The sequence below is a fragment of the Paramormyrops kingsleyae genome, chromosome 3 (assembly GCF_048594095.1).
Source record: "Paramormyrops kingsleyae isolate MSU_618 chromosome 3, PKINGS_0.4, whole genome shotgun sequence".
Lineage (NCBI taxonomy): Eukaryota > Metazoa > Chordata > Actinopteri > Osteoglossiformes > Mormyridae > Paramormyrops > Paramormyrops kingsleyae.
In genome coordinates, this window is record NC_132799.1 from 32,791,043 (window position 1) to 32,812,921 (window position 21,879).

The window sequence follows — 21,879 nt, forward strand, 5'->3', positions numbered from 1 at the left end:
CAGATCCTTACTAGAGAAATATTCTGTTTTTAATGAACGGTCTGTTTCCTTCTTATCTCTGCTTCTTGTGCCTGATGCCAAGTGTGTTAGACTGAAAATATTCACAGAATCCAAACTCCATACTCTTCCACATACCGTAATTCCCTAGAAATTGTGCCTGGGGAAATTACTTCTTAAAAAGCAATGACATGCTACTCCCTGTACCTTTCCATTGTCTCATATTCATTTGCCTTTCTGTATGCTGTTGTTTTATTGTGGGTATTTAGTACCTCACAGTAAACATTATTTATTGTGATCTAGAATAGAGTGGTATACACTGTATCTGTACTTCACTTCCCACGTGGTGTAAAACTAAGAGCCAGAAATAGAACTATTTTCATCAGAGAAGTTCCTCAGACATAGCCTGGTGTTCTTATTCTCCATGTGATTTAGTTTTTAATGTAAAATTATGGAATGTGCTGAGTTTCAGCCAGAGATGGTGCTGTAAAATAGTATAGAAGTGTAATTGTAGTCCTGCATGCTTTGACATAAATTAAAAAGAATCCATAATTTAACGGTTACCAAGTATGGTTCACATGTCAACCTGCTGGAGAAAACATCTTTTTTTGTGGCTGTGGGTATTTATTGATGGATGTGGGGTATTTATTGATGGATGTGGGGTATTTATTGATGGATGTGGGGTATTTATTGATGGATGTGGGGTATTTGTTATATTGACAGTGGCATCTGGGGTAAAATATAATCCAGCCATAATCATGAAGCTGATTATGAGCATATGAGAGAACCCAGAGGAGAACCAGACCCACATTCATGTCAGCAGAAGAACCAGAACGATACCAACGTGTGGTTGGCTGGTTCTATTAAGGAGCGATGAATGAAACTGACAGAACATCTGAGAAAATCCTGAAAAGCTCAAATTTAAAACAATAGGAGCCTTCACTCTCTTTCAAAAGCCCCAGATAGCCCGTTCAGACTTTAAGTCCCCAGTATAAAGGGTGTCTCAGAAGATGAAATAACCTTTTAAGCTAAAATGGTGGTTGTTTAAGACCAGAATGTTCTGGTGCCTCTGACATGTAGAGGCTTACATTAGAAATCGCCATGCCCCCCCATCTCCAGAACGAGATCGAGCTCCTGAAGGCAGAGAACGACCGGCTGAAGTCTACGGGAAACAGCACCCCCTCGTCAACTCCTGCCAAAGCAGTGCGCCCCCCCTCTGAGACCTCCAGCACTTCCTCGTCTTCCTCACGCCAGTCACTTGGGCTCTCATTCAACAACCTCAATGTCACAGACACCATCATGACCGGTAAGCCCCTGGGGATCAGCTCTCTGCTGCATGAAAGGCTCTGTCCAGCATCCCATAGACACGGTTTCTTCGTAGAAAACTTGACAGCAGTACCGTCAACAATGTGTGTCTGGACTAAGTCATTATAATTCAATACGTATTATAACTATTATCAAATACAAATAGTGCTAATTACAGAAACATGGATATAACATTGTAATAGAAAGCCTGGTGTATTAGTGTGGCTAGAATGATTTATGCATTAGTGTTCGCAATTATCATGATGTACCAGGTGGCTTTGTGACCAAAGAGTCTCAGCTTTGGTCTCAGCTTTCCATGACATCATATCCTGTCTATGACAGACATTCTCCTGGATGACGGCTACGAAGGCAACTTACGCAAAGAGGGCCGCAGCTTCAGAATCATGGTGACCATCAACAACAGCTCCAGCCGGACCAAGGTGACCAGGCTATAGCTTCTCGTTGTATATCTGGTTGCTAACTGTCTACTGACTGGAATGCTTCAGTTTATCAGGTATCTTGCATGAGGTATAACAGTGAGGATATATGAACAGGTACTATAATCATTCGTGACTCGTCCCAGGGTTTTAAGTGCCAGGAATACCTCATCGGGTCCATCGGAGTTGGCGGGCAGACCAAGTGGGACGTGTTGGATGGGGTTGTGCATCGCTTGTTCAAGGTGAGGGTCATCCATCATGCCTGTCCATATATGTGGGGCTATTTCTCACTGTAGGTCCCCAAACCATTTATCATTTTCCTCCTCAAGCTGCAAACCTGACATTGTCTGAGCCATGGTGCCATGTGCATCCTATTGGAAATGCAGTTCCTTACACGCCCAAACAGACATGCTTGGTGTTAGAATGGGCTTTGGAATTCTGTCAGCGAATGGAAGACCAGACAGTGTGATTGTGTGTCCAACAGGAGTACATTTTCCGCGTGGACCCCCTGACCAGCCTGGGCCTGAACTCGGACAGCATCATGTCCTACCGGCTGGGTGACGTGGTGCGGGCCCACGGCTCCGAGCTGCCCGAGAAGCTGCCCTGTGGTTGCCTGGTGGGCGACAGCAATGCCATCGCCGTCAGCCTCAAAGGTAGAGCCAGAACTTGTTCTCCATGACTGCGGTTGACCTGAGTTGACTTCCGTTCTCTCAGGGTGTCTGTTGCTTTGTCACAAGATGTATAAGCTTACAGAAAAACTATTTCCTCTGTTTTATTATCAAGTTTGTGTTTCATAGCACATGCCGATGTCCCTGAGTTTAACGTGTCCCTGGGTCAAATAAGGGAGGGACCTGCATTCTATTTTTAAAACCAATCACAATCCTTCATTGTATTACATCACCATAGAAATTAAAACGAATGTTGTCTGTTAAGGGTCAAGGTGCACAGATTTATAAAAAGAACTGGTTTTTATCGTTGTACTGTTTAAGGGACATGTCATAAATACAAAAAACTGGAACGTGCTTACGCGCAAAGGCCATACAGAGCAATGTACAGACACTCCTCTACTTGCGAACTTTCAACTTACGAACTTTCAGACATACGCACAAAGAGGACTGTAACTCCAAATTGTGTTCATTGGGCTCCCGTTTCCTGTCCGCAACATCGATTTTTTTTTCTGCACGCCAATTCCGCCTATTACGACTTCGGGCCGCAACTCCCGCCGTGCGGCAGCGTAGCGTGCGGACTCCCAGCATATCCTAGTTATCTGTACTTGCGTATACCCTTAAAATGATGTTGAATAACGACTTACGAACATTTCAAGTTATGAACGGCCGTTCGGAACGTATCCCATTCGTAAGTAGAGGAGCGTCTGTATTGTTGTTTTGTTCATGTACTGCCATGTAGACTGTGGTCTTCTTCTTCATGGGGGAGATTCAGATTTAACTTCATATGGGAATGACCTCTCATGTTCTCCACCCAGGTGTGAAAGAGAACAGCATCGATCGGCTGGCTTTCGACACACTGATCCCTAAGACCGTCATCCAGCGGTACCTGAACCTCCTGGTGGAGCACCGGCGCATCATCCTGTCTGGGCCCAGTGGAACCGGCAAGTCTTTCCTGGCCATCAAGCTGGCAGAGTTCATCGTGGCCAAGTCGGGTCGAGAGGTCACAGAGACCAACATGGCCAGCTTCAACGTGGACCATAAGTCATGTGAGGTAGAGATGGACACTCCTAGACTCTTTACACCATGAGTTCACCATGTATATGGGTGAAAGTGAAGCTTGGGGTCTGAGCACAGATGCAGCCATTTATCCAGAACCCTTGGATCAGGTCAGGGGAGGTAAGGGCCTTGCTTAAGGCCCCAATGGAGATGTGACCATTTTGTAGAGGATGGAAATCAAACTCAATAAATAAAGAGTCTTAAGTAATGCCCTTTAGCCTCCAAAATGCTTATCTATGAGTACCAGTTCCATATTTTTAGGAGGTACCTTAGAATGATTGACATGTAGCAGTGATACTGGTTGTACTGCTTGTCCTGCATACGCCACTCACTGAGGTGTGAGTACTTCACTGGGCTGCGCTCGGCCCTCAAACTGCAGCAGGTTGCGTTCATGCAGTGTGCATCCCTGCATAGGAGCTGCGGCAGTACCTGTCAACGCTAGCAGAGCGGTGCAACTCGGAGGACAGCGACTTGGAGATCCCCATGGTGGTCGTCCTGGACAATCTGCACCACATCAGCTCCTTAGGTGATATCTTTAACGGCTTCCTCAACTGCAAGTACCACAGATGGTGAGTGTGATGCCCTCTGACTCCAGCAGGGGTCACTGCGCTGGTCACTGGGCTTTCGGCTGATTGTGTCCCATAATTAGACGCCCAGTTTTATAATGCATAATTTTCCATCATTCAGACTAGAACTCCGACTTGAGCGCCTCCTTGATTTCTACTCAATTTGGGCACATATTTCAACAAAATTTCTCATCTAGACATTGACATAAAACAGTAATAACACTGATTCCCAGAAGCTCGTCAGTCACTTGTAATGTTACATGTAATCACTGGTCCATGAGCTTTAATCTCTTTTCTCTCCTGTACAAATGGTTTGGCTCTTATCTGAAATTCCTTGGCCCTGTGTTTAACTGTGTCTCCTCTGCTGTTGTCAGCCCCTATGTCATTGGGACCATGAACCAAGGCGTGTCCTCCTCACCCAATCTGGAGCTCCACCACAATTTCAGGTACACCACATGGCCCATTAGCAATGTAGTGAAAGTTTTACGTTGTACCTTTTCAGTTGGTTTTGCGTCTAACTTATGTGTTTGCCTAAAGTCTATGAGACTGCCATGCATCCATTTGAAGCACTTTATATTTACCTCAGTCTATTGTGGCACTATAGCTGCCATTAAAACCTGTTTAGTGAGATTGTATGCAGTGAGAATATTCATTCACCTGGCTAGCTGCCTAAAGTAACGCATTTGATTGATTTCAAGAAAACTGCATTCAAAGCTGGTTAATTGCAGAGGGCCTGGCTGGGCACTCTGGACTCACTGCAGCAAGAATAAGCTGTGAAAATAACTGCATTATTAAAACATCATCATTCGAATAGAGGTTGAGCACTGGAATAAATAAAAAATGAGGAAAGGTTTGAAACTATGTCCATCTTGGCTCACATGTATAATTTTTTTGCATTTCCATTTGAAACAATGATATTTGACATAGATGGAAAACTCAGTCCTGTGGAATTCTGGGAAGGCAGCTACTACTGTGGTGCATTGTTTAAAATGCAAAATGCATTGTCCTTCTGTAGACATAATAAAATATGGAGTGTTACTAAAATATAAATTTTCTCTGAAGGTCTGACTGAAAGGTCACCCAACTAAATGGTCCCACTCTTAATTGTAATGGTGGCTGCTCGTCACCGATTGGCCCTTGCAGGTGGGTACTCTGCACCAATCACACGGAGCCAGTGAAGGGCTTCCTGGGCCGCTTCTTGCGGAGGAAGCTGATCGAGACGGAGATCGCCAAGAGTGTGCGCAGCAACGACCTCGTCAAGATCGTCGACTGGCTCCCCAAGACCTGGCAGCATCTCAATAGCTTCCTGGAGGCCCACAGCTCCTCTGACGTCACCATCGGTGTGCATCAAGCCTCTCTGTCGCCATGCCGATACGCATGTGCTGCTTTTGCACAGACCTCCCGCCTCACATGTGCCGCAGCACTGGGGGGGTTTGCTTGCTAATTGTAGAGCTGGCATCCATCCTGTTTTTGGGGACTGTCCTATATGACTGCCCCACCCCCCCAACTTGGGAAATGTTATCATTGGGTCGGGGTGGAATCACATATTATTTCAGATTGAAAATAGCAACCGGAGCTCATTCAGGAAGGTTCTGTCTCCCTCACAGGTCCCAGGCTTTTCCTGTCCTGCCCCATGGATGCAGACGGCGCCAGAGTTTGGTTCACTGACCTGTGGAATTACTCGCTGGTGCCGTACCTTTTAGAAGCCGTGAGGGAAGGGCTCCAGGTGAGTGCAGGAATGTTTGATGGGAGGGTCCTATGCTGTTATGAGAAGCGCAGGCACTGGATGAGCTCATCCCCTTTCTCACGCGCATCTTGTCTGCTTAGCTGTACGGCAAGCGGGCCGCGTGGGAGGATCCTTCCAAGTGGGTGATGGACACCTACCCTTGGAGCTCCGCCTCCCTGCAGCATGATTGGCAGGGCCTGCTCCAGCTGAGGCCTGAGGATGTGGGGTACGACACCTTCAGCGCCAAAGAGGGCCCTCTCAAGCAGACGTCTCACGGCGAATCCGAGGGCGACCCGCTGGTAAGAACGTGGCGAGACACATTCCGCCATCCCCTCGGGCGGCAGCCCCACGCTGCCCCCCAGTGGTAAGCCGCTGCGCTCTCTCCCACCGCAGATGAACATGCTGATGAGACTGCAGGAAGCTGCCAGCTACTCCAGTGGCCAGGGCTGCGACAGCGACGACTCCAGTCACCGCGACAAGCCGCTGGACTCCTCACTGGAATCCACACTGTAGAAGGATCCCCCTTACCAGCCCTCACTGGGGACAGCGTGTGGCAGCCAGGGCCCTGGGACAGAGCTGCACCGGAGCTCGCTGGTGTGTCAAGATCCGGCCAATCACGGAGACGAGTCCCAATTCGTCACGATGTGTCATCGTGCACATGGGGCGCAGAGTAGGCGCCTCAAGGGGGCCGGGGGGGGGTTGGTGCCCTCATTCAGACAAGTGTCCCCCCTCAAACCAGGACCACCCCCCGAATCAATGACTGTTACCACACCCACCCACCCCCCCCCCCCGGTCAACAACTTTTATCGTTGCCACCCCCCCTCCAGCAGTCAACACTGCTTCGGTCAGATATTTTCTGGTGCTGACACTGCTGGGACGTGGCCTTTAGTTTGTGAAACCGGGTGTCCAATGTGGCCCGCAGGCAGTGCTAAATAATCTGCGTCCAAGTTAAACTGGAATTTCAATTTTGTTCTATGGTTTTATTACGCTCGCCTGAATGGCAGTCGCGCTGGGCGACTTTACGTTACATTTACTGAGGTGCTACGGAGAGACTCCTCTCCGGCCCAAACCCTGACCTCGGCAGAGCCCCGTCCACACTGGTCATATGACTGGTGCCAATTTCTGGTTTACAAAATGGCCGCCCCCGCTTAGAGGTCTATACAGCCCCATTTGCCAAAAATAAAGCACAAAACAACGGTGCGACAGCCAGACGATGACTACTGTGAAAAACTGGACGCTGCAAGAGAAGGATCCTCGGGCGCGGTCGTGCTGTTCACCTCTCTCCTCGGGTTTTAGATCCGCTGTCGTCTTCGATTCGCCTGCGTCAGACTCGCATAGCTACTCATCCTCCTTTTATGTGAACTATAGCAACCGAATGCTGCTAACCAGAAAAAATACGTAATTTAAGAGCAAATTTCCAAAACTCATTCCATGCATTTTTTTTGTTGTTGTTTTTCAGATGAGGCCGCCAATGACATAAAGTCTGGCTTCCTGATCATCTGTTACAGTATTGGGAACCAAAACTCACACAATTCTCATGTAATCCAACAAAGAACTTTCATTACATTTCCAAAACTCACTAAGTCCACAGAGATTTTTAAAAAATGTATCTCGTGGGCTGCGCGAGTTTTGGGAATTTGCTCTTCACTTAAGATGAAAAAGAAACATGGTTGTTATTATTAAGGGACCGCAAAGGGAACCTATGAAGGTGGCAAATCCGACCATGGTGCTTTCTCTCTGCCTTAAACGGACGTGCAGGGTGTCCAGCGTGTTAGAGGAAAGGCAAATCGACAGCCAGATTGCCAGGTGACCATGGTCAGGCCTCAATGGCGGGAGGGAGCGTGTTCTCGCCTCTTTTCCCATGGACGACCTGCAACTAGGTGCACCTAATCCTGCTATGTCGGGTTTTCTCCCGCAGCCTACTTCAAAGAGTACATATGGTTAGAAAAACACTAGGGGAGGACTGTGTGCCCAAAGGAAGGGTCTGAGTCTGTGTGTTTTTTTCTCAGTAAATCTGTCATCATTTGAATAGGAATGGGCAGAGCCCTTCATGGCCAGGCAACAGGTTTTAAGTGGCTGCGATACGAGGGGGGAGACCTTATTTACACACGGCCGCCAGCGAGGGCTGGTGAGTGCCGATGTGCAGAGAGTAACTGCTTAGAACTACTTTGTCTTGTTTCTTTAAAAAAAAAAAAAAAAAAAAAAAACAGGGCTGGTTTTGCACAGTTTCTCGGGGTGGGAAAGACTGTAAATAAAAATTTCTAGAACCAGGGACTCAAAGACGCTTTCCACCCTCCCGGTTAACCTTACGCTAAGCTGAGAATCTTTATCCCTGTGCTGGCAAGGGGAGACACAATAGCAGACTGACAGCAAGACGAGGAAGGAAATGTCGAAACAGTCCAGCATGCTGCCCCCTACAGGTGTGGCTGCTCATAGCGGTTGGTCATTCTCTGCAGGAGCTACATCACATATTAAAGCATGTGCCACTTTGGTGACTTAAAAAGAGAAGTTGCTTAAATCCTTATTTGAAGGAAGAGAGCATGATATATCCGTCTTATGCAGCAGTGTATGAATCAAATAAATTATTCAATGACTCGTAAAAGCACGCAGAATATAGCATCTTCGGTAGAGAAATAAATAAGCATACAAGGTACGATCGCCCAAACGCAGTTCAATGACATTGCAGACGCAGGATAATAACCCAGAGGCAGAGTTCTACTCAACGGAGATAGGATAATACTCCACAGAGAAAAAAAAATAACAAAAATAAAAATAATTAAAGTAGATTTCAGTTTCACCTTTTCCCTGCAGACATCATGGACCGATAAAGCATGTTTAACTTACTCATCCTTTCCAGTATATCTGCAGAACTACGTCATTTTTCATGTTCAAAACAACACTTTCCTCTGACATAATACCCAGTATACACATGGACCCTATTAGATTACCACTCTACATTCCGTGCTGTGTTGAGGTGCAGCAGGGGGCAGGACGGGGTCGATTCCTCTCGGTTTCAGCGGCCTACTGCAGTTGATGAGCTTCGCTCACCTATCGGGTGAGATCCGACTGCAGTTTACGACTCCATATGCAGTCACTGGTGCCAAACCTCAGGACAATCCTGCTTTCTGCAGGCGACTCGTAAGCCTTGTGAGCTGCACACTGCCCCTGCCCAGATTCAACATACACATGGACAGTGCCAGATCCAGGATCAGCGCAAGCCTCTCGCACAAAGTGTTCAGTGTCAGGCCGAGGCAGCTGATGCTGGATCATCCTGGGGTTCCAAACTGCCAATAACAAACCGATACTTGCCAGTCAGGCATTACTAATCAACCACAAATGAACAAACATAATTTGAACAGATGTACTGCAAGCTGTTCCAGCTCCACTGACAAAAGCAGCCTGCTGCTTGGTTAACAGAACCCAAGCCCACGCAGACCTGTGTAGGCCATGGTGAGTACATCACCCCAGTGACGTGTTCAAGATCCATCTCAGTCAGTGCGTGGCATCTACTGCTTGGGAAATCGCTCTTTTCAATTTTTTTTTCTCCGAAGCATTGTCTTTAAATGTTTTATATTTTGTACATTTGTATGTAACATATGATGTAAATAGACAGAGCGATTTAAATCATCAGAGGAATTTTGTAGTCTTTGTAAAGCCCTAATAAATGGTATTTGGTGTTCCAAAAACACACGACGTGGTGACTTATTTTAAAAATCTATTTCTAATCCTTGTGGGTCCTTGTAGATTCCTTCTGATCATTCTGGTGTGATGGGTAAGAGGAACCGGAGTCAAGGGCGCACGCAATTTTCCTTTGAGTGGTGAAGGTTATTAATGGAGGTCAGTGTGAATGTGGTGGCCCCTTCAGGGTGGTCGTCCCCTGATCTGCACATGTGCAGGAGGGTCAGTGTGAATGTGGCGCCCCCTTCAGGGTGGTCGTCCCCTTGATGTGCACATGTGCAGGAAGCACACGCACCGCTGACTTGGCCATTCCCATCTCTCCTCAGCTTCTTCCCAGAGTGGGCTTTATGTCTTGCAAGGGGACACTGCCCCCCCCCTGCCCGGGCACCACTGGCCCAATGCTCTCTGCAGAAAATTTTGACTGGGGGGGAACATCAGAGGCCAGTTATATTTATGGGGGCTGGCTGCACTGCACTGTGTCTATTTTCTGCTTAGAACAGAAAATAATCCATATTTCTATTTTATTATTTCGATGTGTGGTGGCACACTGAGTGGCCACGTATTTAGATCTGCCCGTGCAAAGAATGCCATCTAACATAAGGATACGCTGATGGTGTAGTAAGAGGGCTGATTGATAAGGTCCCCAACTGTATAAAATAAGCTTCTGATAGTATAAAATAATAAAAGTGATAACAAAATGAAGACAATTTATTTCTCTTAAACATTGTAAACTTATTTTTCAACAGATTTACTGCTTTACCCCATTTACTGCAGCACATTTTTCCAAACGCACTGTCTGTCATTCCATTCCGTCCATGAAGAAAGTTCCTGCTTGGTTTCTGATCCATTTGCGCACAGCAGCTTAAAGTTCGCCATCCGAGGAAAAAATGTTGTCCTTTTAATGTCTCGGTGATACGCTGCACTATTTCTTGACTAATGCCTAACTTCAGAGCAGTTTTTCTCTGCTTAATTCGGCAATTTTCTTGAATCATGGCACCCAGTCTGCTTTGGTTCTCATGAGTTACTGAAATGGATCGTCCTGGTCTTTGCTCATCAAAGACACTCATCCTGCCTTTACTACAGCTTTTGGCATGTCGGGCCCACTTGCGGACATTTTTCACATCTATACATTCATCGCCATAAATTGCTTTCATAAGCCTAGGAATTTTGATTCATGCGCAACCTTCCAGTGTCAAAAACTCTATTACTGAACGCTGTTTTATACATAACTTGGATGTAGCTATCAGTATTAATGAACACTATTGCTTATAAGCTTTATACATTGAATTGAAACATTGAACTAATCTCGTTTACACTACGCTGTACCGGTTACCAAACACATTTTTCTCACTACCGGAAATGTCAGGTGGCACTTATCAGCAATTATACTAATCTGCTTATTTTTAAGCACTGATTAATATAAAATTATATTACTTACATATTTCTATATAGCAAATAAATAATAAAACATGAGCAGCTCCACAAAAGGTAACTGATGTCTGTTTGGTATTTTTTAATTTTTTTTTTTAAATCAATTTTGTTATTCTAATGGTTGCTGCCATCTAGTGGATAGGTAAAGTAATTGCTTGATTTCTGTATGTGCTCCGAATCCTAAGGCTGCTTTCCGATATTTCGAGGTTGCATTTGGGTCCTGTGACCCATTAGCTGTTTTAAATTGGCCCTGAAGATCACACAGTAAGGAACAGGGTTTCATAACAGATATTTGGGGAGACTGGACTATTGGGTTGTAGCCCCAAATATTTTTTCTATAGCCCCAAATTTAACCTGCCGGTCATAAGTTACATTCCCTTTTGAATGGTGGGGCCAAGGCATAGGCTGACGTTACTATCGCATACTTTCGACAAGTTTGACCATTTGGATCCTCAAAGCCAATCCTTGGCAATCCTTTGGCCCCACAAGTAAGGGTTAGATATTACTAGGGATGGGCCCAGCCACATTTTTTCGGTTCCGATCCGATTCCAATACACCAAGGTTTCTCAAACCAGTCCTCGGGGACCACCAGACGGTCCACGTTTTTGCTCTCTCCCAATTGGCAGGGAATTGGGAGAGAGCAAAAACATGGACCGTCTGGTGGTCCCCGAGGACCGGGTTGAGAAACCCTGCAATACACAACTGTCAATACCGATACAGATTCTGATACAATAGCTCTATTTACTTTAATAATTTATATATTCGTTATATCATAATATTAATTAAAGTATTACATACAAATTAAAACATGTGTGCCAAAAATCTTTAATTAGGCTACTATAGAAACATACATAACGTACTTTTCCAACTCGTTCGTACATTTAGGTTTAAGAGTTTTTGAGGCATTTGCAGTTCAATCTTAAAATCTTCCAAACGAGCAAAAGCAAGATGCAAATACTTAAAATATCCCACAATTTTTCTCCCATTGGCAGCCACATCACTTACACTTCGCTGCGATCACAGCCCCTCGTATTACAAGCTGTAGCGATTTCGCGAAACAACCACCTCTGAAAACTTTGTTTTCACAAACCGCTGTGCTTTTAAAACCATAAAATACTTCCCGACCGCCGACCCCCCTCTTATCTGACGGGGTGTGTCCGAAATCGCGCACTTGCCTCAGTGCACTGAGATGTAGTGCGTAGTGTGCACTGCGCACTTCCTCCTGTAGTGCACACTACCATGGGTAAGTGCTGTCCTAAATGGAACACTAACGTTTTGCACTTACCGGAAGTGACGGACTAGCATTTGATCGCGATTCTCCAGCGCCCCAAAATATTTGCCGTGTTTTGTTTACAATGAATTTCCTTGTGGTTTTATTTGCGTGTATATAACTTATCTACGACCGCCTAACCGGCTAAAAAACTGCTAACATTTACGTGTGCGAACTCTTCCAAGCCGATATAATCGCAAACTCAAAATTATCTATAACTGTCGTCAGAGAGTGACAGGCTACACACCGAAGTATACATCAGTAAAATAATTTTATTAATGTTACATTTATATGACGCATGTTGCCTCCGCTTGAGCTTGCGTGTCTGTGTTGTCCGCCATTATTTAAACTTGCCGAAAGTCCCTCCCCTTCCGCTACGTAGTCAAAATGGCGTCCGTTTAGTGCGAGTAGTGTCCATCGTTCTGCACTGCGTTTTCTGGCCGTTTTCAGTGCACCATCCGGGTACTTTCAGTGCACTTAATTTTGGCTTAGTTGTAAGTGTGAACGCACTACGCCCTAAAATCGCGCACTAAAAGTGCGCAAGTGCGCGATTTCGGACACACCCACGCACTCCTCCTCCTGCAGCGTAAATGCGCATGACATCACAGCAGGCGGAAGTCACCGCGCTTATACGAACTGAGAGGCAGATATATACAGGTCCTTCTCAAAAAATTAGCATATTGTGATAAAGTTCATTATTTTCTGTAATGGACTGATAAACATTAGACTTTCATATATGTTAGATTCATTACACACAACTGAAGTAGTTCAAGCCTTTTATTGTTTTAATATTGATGATTTTGGCATACAGCTCATGAAAACCCAAAATTCCTATCTCAAAAAATTAGCATATCATGAAAAGGTTCTCTAAACGAGTTATTAACCTAATCATCTGAATCAACTAATTAACTCTAAACACCTGCAAAAGATTCCTGAGGCTTTTAAAAACTCCCAGCCTGGTTCATTACTCAAAACCACAATCATGGGTAAGACTGCCGACCTGACTGCTGTCCAGAAGGCCATCATTGACACCGTCAAGCAAGAGGGTAAGACACAAAGAAATTTCTGAACGAACAGGCTGTTCCCAGAGTGCTGTATCAAGGCACCTCAGTGGGAAGTCTGTGGGAAGGGAAAAGTGTGGTAGAAAACGCTGCACAACGAGAAGAGGTGACCGGACCCTGAGGAAGATTGTGGAGAAGGACCGATTCCAGACCTTGGGGGACCTGCGGAAGCAGTGGACTGAGTCTGGAATAGAAACATCCAGAGCCAGCGTGTGCAGGAAATGGGCTACAGGTGCCGCATTCCCCAGGTCAAGCCACTTTTGAACCAGAAACAGCGGCAGAAGCACCTGACCTGGGCTACAGAGAAGCAGCACTGGACTGTTGCTCAGTGGTCCAAAGTACTTTTTTCGGATGAAAGCAAATTTTGCATGTCATTCGGAAATCAAGGTGCCAAAGTCTGGAGGAAGACTGGGGAGAGGGAAATACCAAAATGCCTGAAGTCCAGTGTCAAGTACCCACAGTCAGTGATGGTCTGGGGTGCCATGTCAGCTGCTGGTGTTGGTCCACTGTGTTTTATCAAGGGCAGGGTCAATGCAGCTAGCTATCAGGAGATTTTGGAGCACTTCATGCTTCCATCTGCTGAAAAGCTTTATGGAGATGAAGATTTCATTTTTCAGCACGACCTGGCATCTGCTCACAGTGCCAAAACCACTGGTAAATGGTTTACTGACCATGGTATTACTGTGCTCAATTGGCCTGCCAACTCTCCTGACCTGAACCCCATAGAGAATCTGTGGGATATTGTGAAGAGAAAGTTGAGAGACGCAAGACCCAACACTCTGGATGAGCTTAAGGCCGCTATCGAAGCATCCTGGGCCTCCGTAACACCTCAGCAGTGCCACAGGCTGATTGCCTCCATGCCACGCCGCATTGAAGCAGTCATTTCTGCAAAAGCATTCCCGACCAAGTATTGAGTGCATAACTGAACATAATTATTTGAAGGTTGACTTTTTTTGTATTAAAAACACTTTCCTTTTATTGGTCGGATGAAATATGCTAATTTTTTGAGATAGGAATTTTGGGTTTTCATGAGCTGTATGCCAAAATCATCAATATTAAAACAATAAAAGGCTTGAACTACTTCTGTTGTGTGTAATGAATCTAACATATATGAAAGTCTAATGTTTATCAGTCCATTACAGAAAATAATGAACTTTATCACAATATGCTAATTTTTTGAGAAGGACCTGTACAAGAGGGTCTAGCTGCAGACGCCTGTAGAGTGGAGCTCCACCGGAAATACGTCACTCCACAGGAAACACGTGATCTTTAAGGACGTAAAGTGGAGCTCCGGTTAGGGTTAGGCTTAGGGTTAAGCTTAAGGTTAGGGTTTATTCGCTGTGACACAGAGTTGAGGCCACGTGTTTCCTGTGGAGATGACGTATTTCTGGTGGAGCTCCACTCTACAGGCGTCTGCAGCTGGACCCTCTTGGGACAGTGTTACCGTTCAGCTTGAATGCTGTAAAAAATACATCTAAAATGGGAAGGAGCTGTCGTGCGACTGATTGTACAAATAAATTCAACAAGAAACAAGTGCTATCTTTGCGCAGAACCGCCGAAAACTAAATAATTATCGGACTTAATTGGATCGGTCACATATGGCTGATACCCGATCCGTCAAATAGGTCTGATTGGGTGCGAATACTGATCCGAATATCGGATCGGTGCGTCTCTACCTATTAGGAAATGTTATGTAAAAAGGGTAGGTATAATAAGCTGAAGTTTAAACCTACACCTTTTTCTGTCAATATCCATATATGTTTTTGCACAGGGAGAGCAGTGATTTCATTTTACGTTTCACGGTTGAAATGATGGAATGGGAAAAGCAGCCATTTTCTCATATTGGTCAGTTGCATTTAAAATTAAGCAAATCAGAATACCGACAGAAATGTATGTGGGTGATACATCTTCAGATGTTTTTTGAAATTCATAGCCTTTCTTCCAAGCATATGCCCACGTGGCATTTCTCCCACAATGCATTCTGTTTTTCATTTACATCAGTTTGTAATAAGTCTTCATACATGGATTCAACGTGAACACAGACACCTTTATTATAATAATTTGATCAATAACATTTTTGTTTGAGAAGATTGTGAGCATATTTTTATGTATATTTTTAATGTTGAGTATTTAGGAATTACATTACTGCCTTTCTCTTCTCTGAGGTTGCAAAGGAAAAGGGATGCTCAAATAGTCTAGGGGCTCTAGACAACATGGGCTAAGCCCCTGCCCTCAGTACACTCTAGACAGGCCCCTGGATGAGCAGGTGGTCCGCTGTGTTTTCTCCTGGGCAGACTGCAGATCATCTGTAAGGTATCAGTTTTGCAGGGATGATCGATCAACAATCACACAGACAGAGAAAGATAAACTTATGAAGGTGTAGCGCCTGGCTACTGGATGGTGATTTTAGATGGATCCGGCAGGAAATGACACGGTGATGCTTTATGGCATGGGAAACTGTCATAGGACAAAACAGGGAAACTCTATTACATAAAACAAGCAACCATCCAACGCATAAATTCAGGGATCTAATTAAGTTACAGCTCAAATGAACATTTCCATGAAGCAACACAAACTCCAAAAGGTTGTTAAGGTCCATCAAATTAACATGAAACAGTCTGAAGAAAGGGACACGGACAGTGCCAGACTCCAAAGATGTCATCCCACCCATTACCACCTTTTTAGGACAATCGAAACAGCTAAATTATTTAATCAGACGGATTTTTCAACACAAAACAAACAGACATATCTGTCTGATTGGGGAGCGTGCACTTTCACAGCACTTTGGGGTACCACCACACGACGAAACACATCAGGATCCTGTTTGGCAACCCCCCCCCCCCAGGCCGACACAATCTCACCCTCTGTAAATGGCCATCCACCTGCCTTCTATCTGTGTCTCACAGCCATACAGCAAGACAGGGAACACCAGCACTCTGAAGATTTGGACTTTCCTCCTCTTTCAAAGATATCAAGAGCGCCACACACCCCTTTCCAGTGACCTCATGACCCTCCATGCTCTCCCAATCCATCTGCTGACTTCATAGGAAGAGTCACCAGAGACATGAATGTCGCTGCCGAGGTTAGTGAACCTCTTGACGCGGTTGACATTCTCTCTGCAGACAGACACGCTGCTGATAGCTGTGCCCAAGAGGTCATTAAAGGCCTGGATCTTGGTTTTTTTTTTTTTTCCAAGGCACTTGCAAGCCCAGGCACTCAGACTCCTCACTCGGTCTCTCTAGAGCCCCGATCACAAACTCCATTGACTCCGCGAAGATCACAGCATCGTCGGCAAAGTCAAGATCAGCGAATCCTTTTTCAGCAACAGATGCCCCACAGCCGCCGGACCCCGTGACCCTGCCCAACATCCAGTCGATGCGAGCACTGAACAGAATAGGAGCAAAAACACACCCCTGATGAAACCAAGAATCAACTGGTAAGAACGCAGAGGTTCTGCCTCACTGCATTCACTGTAGCAGTGTACAGGCCAGCCATGATGTCCAGTAACTTCCGGGGCAGCTTGATCGACTGAGTTGAATGCTTTACAAAAATCAACAACGGCTGCAAAGAAACTCTGCTGATATTTGTGTTTGTGCTATATGAGAACCTCAATACCAGGATGCAGTTGATGGTAGATTTTTTAGCTGTAAAACCAGACTGCTCTGGTCACTGGTAGGCGAGCAAGTGATCGCGGATCCTATTGAGGATGAACCTAGCAAGGACCTTACCCAGCACATCTAGAATGAATTAAATATAGAATCATTTAAGCATATCGTATGAGCTAAAGCCTAAAGGACATACTAGTCAGGATCTTCAAGTCAAGTCAAAAGTACCTCCTCTTCTGTAGACCACCTTGGACTCCTCTCTAGAGCAGACCCAGACTTCCCACAAAATGTGATTTAGATAACCTTAGATGCACACGTTGAAAGATGGAAAATGGAGAAACAACACATTAAAATAAAACACAACAATTATACAATATCTTAAGATAAGCAATGAAATGGCGATACTTTACTGATCCCTTTGGGGGGGAATCTCTTTTTGGCTGCCCCATCTTGCTCTCCATGATACATAGTAGCTGAACGCAAACTTAGTAGTAAAAGGCAGCTACCTGCAGCATCACCCAGAGAGCTGGGTCTCGCATAAGGGCCCACAATTGTGATTATTCTGCCAAGGCCAGTCTTAAACCAACAACCTTCTGGTCACAGGCATAGAGTTTTAGCCTACTGAGCCGAGCCAATGGTCAACTGCCTATGACTATCATTGTGATAAATTTCCGACTTTAATGCGACAGCTCAGTAGGTAGCTTCAGAGGACTACAGGGCTGTCCCATTGGGACCAGAACCAGCTGTCTTCTGGGTTCAGTGTCTGCAGTCTTAATCACTGTGTTGCTTGTTACCCATGCAGATCCAGAGCAGGCTGTCCCTACAAAGACAGCAAAGGTGTTCATGTTAGCTGGCCCTCAGCTTTGGTTTTATCGGCCATCTCGAAATATATACACATACACAACCTGATGATTTCAGGAATCTTGCACTATTTGTTTTCAACCAAATTGTAGAGATTATTTTTGGAACATTTTAGGTCTACTTCAGATCAAATGAACAATAAAGCTGAAAAAAAGACAATTCCACTTAATTCCACATGGAGGTGTCCTTGCTTCAAAAAGAACAAAAGATATAGTTAAAGCAATGGAAGCAGTTTCAAACCTAATTCTAAACCCATGTCAACCATAATCCTAGCTGTAACTCTAACCTTAAACATGGCCTTGTGTCAGGTGAAATTAATCCTAATTGTACTGGTAACCTCAACTCTAATGCTACTGCATATACTGTAGCCTACTGAGTGCACCCTACAAAATGTACATTACAAAGTACACACTACTGATTTTACAGTTTTTCTCAATTGCTTTGGCAATAAACATAAACATAAGAGCATAAAAAAATTACAAACGAGAGGAGGCCATTCAGCCCATCAAGCTCATTTGGGGAGAACTTAACTAATAGCTCAGAGTTGTTAAAATCTTATCTAGCTCTGATTTAAAGGAATTCAGGGTTTTAGCTTCCGCTACACTAGCATGAAGACTATTCCATACTCTAACTACATGCTGTGTAAATAAGTGCTTTCTCAAATTCATTTTAAAATGTTCTCCCGCTAATTTCCACCTATGGCCATGAGTTCTAGTGTTTAAACTAATATTGAAATAGCCATTTGGCTGAACAGCATCCAGACCTGTTAGAATTTTATATACATGGGTCATAATCTCCTTTGCGTAAGGCTGAACAGATTCAGCTCAGCTAACCTCTCCTTATAAGACATTCCTCTAAGAACAGGAATCATTCTTGTAGCCCTACACTGAACCTTTTCCAAGGCAGCAAAGTCCTTTATAAGGTATGGTGACCAAATCTGCGCACAATATTCTAGGTGGGGTCTTACCAAGGAATTGTATAATCATAGCATTATATTTATCTACCTTAAATGTCATCTACCAGGTATCAGCCCAGTCGCTAATTAAATCAAGATCCTGTTGTAGCCTCTGTGCTGCTAGTTTCGTAACTGCTACACCACCCACCTTGGTGTCGTCTGCAAATTTAACCAGTTTACTGTATGTATAGGTGTCAATATCATTAATGTAAATTAGGAACAATAGTGGTCCTAAAATTGAACCCTGCGGTACCCCACTATGAACGCAGGCCCACTGTGACATTGTGCCTGTAATAACTACCCACTGCTTCCTGTCTGTTAACCCTTTTTTCGATCCAAGCCGCTACAGTTCCTAAACTCCCTGCAGCTGAAACATGACTGAAACATACTTAACATTCTCAAGACTATAAGAGCATTTCATACAACAGTTCATGCATGTAGCACCATGTTCTGGTTTAGCTGCAAAGCTTGTAACTTACCCATACCAATTAACTCATGTCTTCATAGCAAAGAATTCCACCAATGAATTAGTCAGTGCCAGCAAAGTGCAGTCTGCATCGTTTTAGTCATGAGAGTCAAAAATCTTTCGATAAACTGTCAAACAGCATAAGCGTGATCTTTAGCTCCAAAAATCTTGCATGATAGCCGGTTACCACTTTCTCATTGTTACTGACTGATCATTTACAGACTTAATTATTCATGTCAAAGACACCAGTGTTAACACTGCGAGGCTCTACATCACTGTATGTAAAGTTCACTGGCAAGAGGAAGCACTTGCATGTACATGTAACTTCACATCTTAAGACACGGTACAATAGCAAACAAAAAAGCCACACAGCACTGTATAACACAAAAACAAAATTTCGGTGCAAGAACAACAAAATAACAACAAAATCATGTACTATGAGAACCAAAAACACAGCAATGGTATGTCACTGCAATTTATGGAATATATTTTTAAATCATTTTGACAGCTTGGTTATCTGATTTGCCTGTGGTGTCTAACACAACGATCACACACATTTACAGTACAGTTTTCGGTGTAAAATTATTACAATGGAAAACTACATAATCTATTTTGACCAGCAAGCCTGATGCAACTGAAAATTGTACAAAATCACTTGCATATGTATAATAAAACATTTGGAAATTTGTGTGAAGCAATGAGAAATGATGTTCTACTGTGCAGAAGTGACATTATGGTGCTGGGATTAAACTTGTTGTTTTGCAAATGTTAATTGTCATTTGAAAATTGCTCCAAAGCAATTGAGGAAAAACTGTAACAGTTGCCCATCATTGCAATAAATTTCTGACTTTAATACTACAGCTCAGTAGTTAGCCTCACAGACAGTCCTTCCTGGGACCAGAACCAGCAGTCTTCTGGGTTCAGTGTCTGGGATCTTAATCACCATCACCACCATGCAGAATTAGGGCAGGCTGTCCTTAGGTAGGAAACAGAGGTGGTTGTGTTAGCTGGCCCTTGAAGGCTTGGTTTTATCAGCCTTCTTGAAAGCTAAACGTTCTGTTAGCGCTGGAGCGTGACTCACGCATGCATCAGCATTTCCGTGCTATGGGAAGTATGTTGTGTGAAATGAGGCTTTGCAACCTGTACCACGCTCTCTGTAGCTACTTTATGGGTCCTCACTATGTCTGATCGACAGTCGACAATGATACCAAGCCTGAGCGCTCAACTCATATAACAAGGATCCAATTTGCTGTACAAACATGGCTGTTTGATCTTACTATGTGTTCAGTCGATGTATGTTTGTTTTTTTTTCTGGATGTTGCGAGGCTCATTGGGTGCTACTGTGTCTTCATGGAAGTCCTTGGCTGGGTGTGTGCAGAGTTTGCATATTTTTCCTGTGTTTGTATGGATTTCCCCCAGGTACTCCAGTTTCTCCAAAAGCCATGCTCTCAGTTGAACTCATGTTCCTAATTTGCTGTGAGTATGTGTGCCTTGTGATAGATAGCATGTCACCCAGGATGTCCCCTGCCTTGTGCACTGTTCTTCCAGGGATAGGTTCCAGGCTCACCACAACCCCGCACTGGTAGTTATAGACGATGGATGGATAGACAGGTGCATTAAAGTTATTTATCTCTGTTGCAGTTCCATATTCGACCAGATGATGGCAGTATTATGTTTTCAAAGAGTCCTATTTTACAGAAAATAAACATGTTTATTTTGATGTCTAACAATGAAATGCAACCAAATCTGCATTCAGTATGTCTCTAGAACATCAAACAGTCCATGTTTTTTTCAAAAGCTGTCAGTCTTGTCTAATCAAAGTGAACCCAAAAGAGAAACAATAAAATAGCTAGTTATTTTTCAATTTAAGCTAACTTTTCTTCTTTTTATAATTCATAATAAAATAACCAGCTGGTAAGAAATGTGTTCTCCAGCAAAAGATTAATATTACACCAGCAATTTATCTGAGAATTTCAGTGCGACGGCATTATGTTCTCTTTTCCATGGCAACCGGAGACCCAGATGCATAAATTAAATGCAAAGTGAAGCGATGCTGTGGTGAGAACTCGTCGTGAGGATGTGTGTTCCTAAAGCACTGTCACAGATGCTGAAATCCAGGTCACTTCCTCCATAAATAAACTCTGGAGGTTCCCACTGAAAAACTTAGCAGGGCGTTGGAGACACACAGGAGAGCTTGCATGCAGTTTCGCATGAGCAATCGAGAGAGTATTTCAGCCCCTGATGTGTATTTATGAGATTATTTAGCCCCAGTTTTAAATGTAAGGAAAAGGAATTTTTCACATTTATTATGAATGTTATGAACCCCAAGCTCTTGAGCGCCACCTGTGTGCAGTTGCTGTTCCTGAGCCACTTTGCCAGTCAGGCTGCATCTGGCGAGGTCGGTGCCCTTCTGTCTTCACCATTGCCGCCTCACAGCGGGCTCACTCAAAATGCCCCGGCATCCCTCCGGGTCGCTCTGGCCTAGCACCGGATTCGGTGGGCCGGAGGCACGTGCCATACGGAGAGTGAGCCGGCACTGCGTAGCCAGAGAGAGCGTCGGAGACAGCTGGACCTCTCGTGGCGTGGCTGTGCTGAGCACCGGGCTGTCGACCACCAGTTTGTGGGCTCCATACCAGATTGGGACACCGCGGGACATGAAGCGTAAGCATCTACTGTCTGTCTGGTCGCGAGTCAGGAGGAACATGGGCTGCAAGGAGGAGGGTCAGGGTTAGGGTCAGGGTCAGGGTTAGGGTTAGGACCGATTAATGGACAGGCTGCCCTGGGCCCCGACAAAATT

General features: G+C 44.6%; 1 protein-coding gene across 6 annotated transcripts in view; it reads left to right on the plus strand.

Moving 5' to 3' along the window:
* Positions 1-6,533, plus strand: part of LOC111843402 (neuron navigator 3) — a 219,309-nt gene extending 212,776 nt beyond the window's left edge. For all 6 annotated transcript variants that reach the window (XM_023810970.2, XM_023810967.2, XM_023810968.2 and 3 more), the window contains 11 exons: positions 1,117-1,303; positions 1,645-1,742; positions 1,886-1,981; positions 2,224-2,392; positions 3,223-3,458; positions 3,878-4,032; positions 4,404-4,475; positions 5,173-5,369; positions 5,637-5,755; positions 5,857-6,054; positions 6,149-6,533. In XM_023810970.2, coding sequence (XP_023666738.1) covers positions 1,117-1,303; positions 1,645-1,742; positions 1,886-1,981; positions 2,224-2,392; positions 3,223-3,458; positions 3,878-4,032; positions 4,404-4,475; positions 5,173-5,369; positions 5,637-5,755; positions 5,857-6,054; positions 6,149-6,268 — 1,647 coding nt within the window. In that variant the 3' untranslated portion in view covers positions 6,269-6,533. The remainder of the gene's footprint in view (positions 1-1,116; positions 1,304-1,644; positions 1,743-1,885; positions 1,982-2,223; positions 2,393-3,222; positions 3,459-3,877; positions 4,033-4,403; positions 4,476-5,172; positions 5,370-5,636; positions 5,756-5,856; positions 6,055-6,148) is intronic.
* The last annotated feature ends 15,346 nt before the right edge of the window (positions 6,534-21,879 follow it).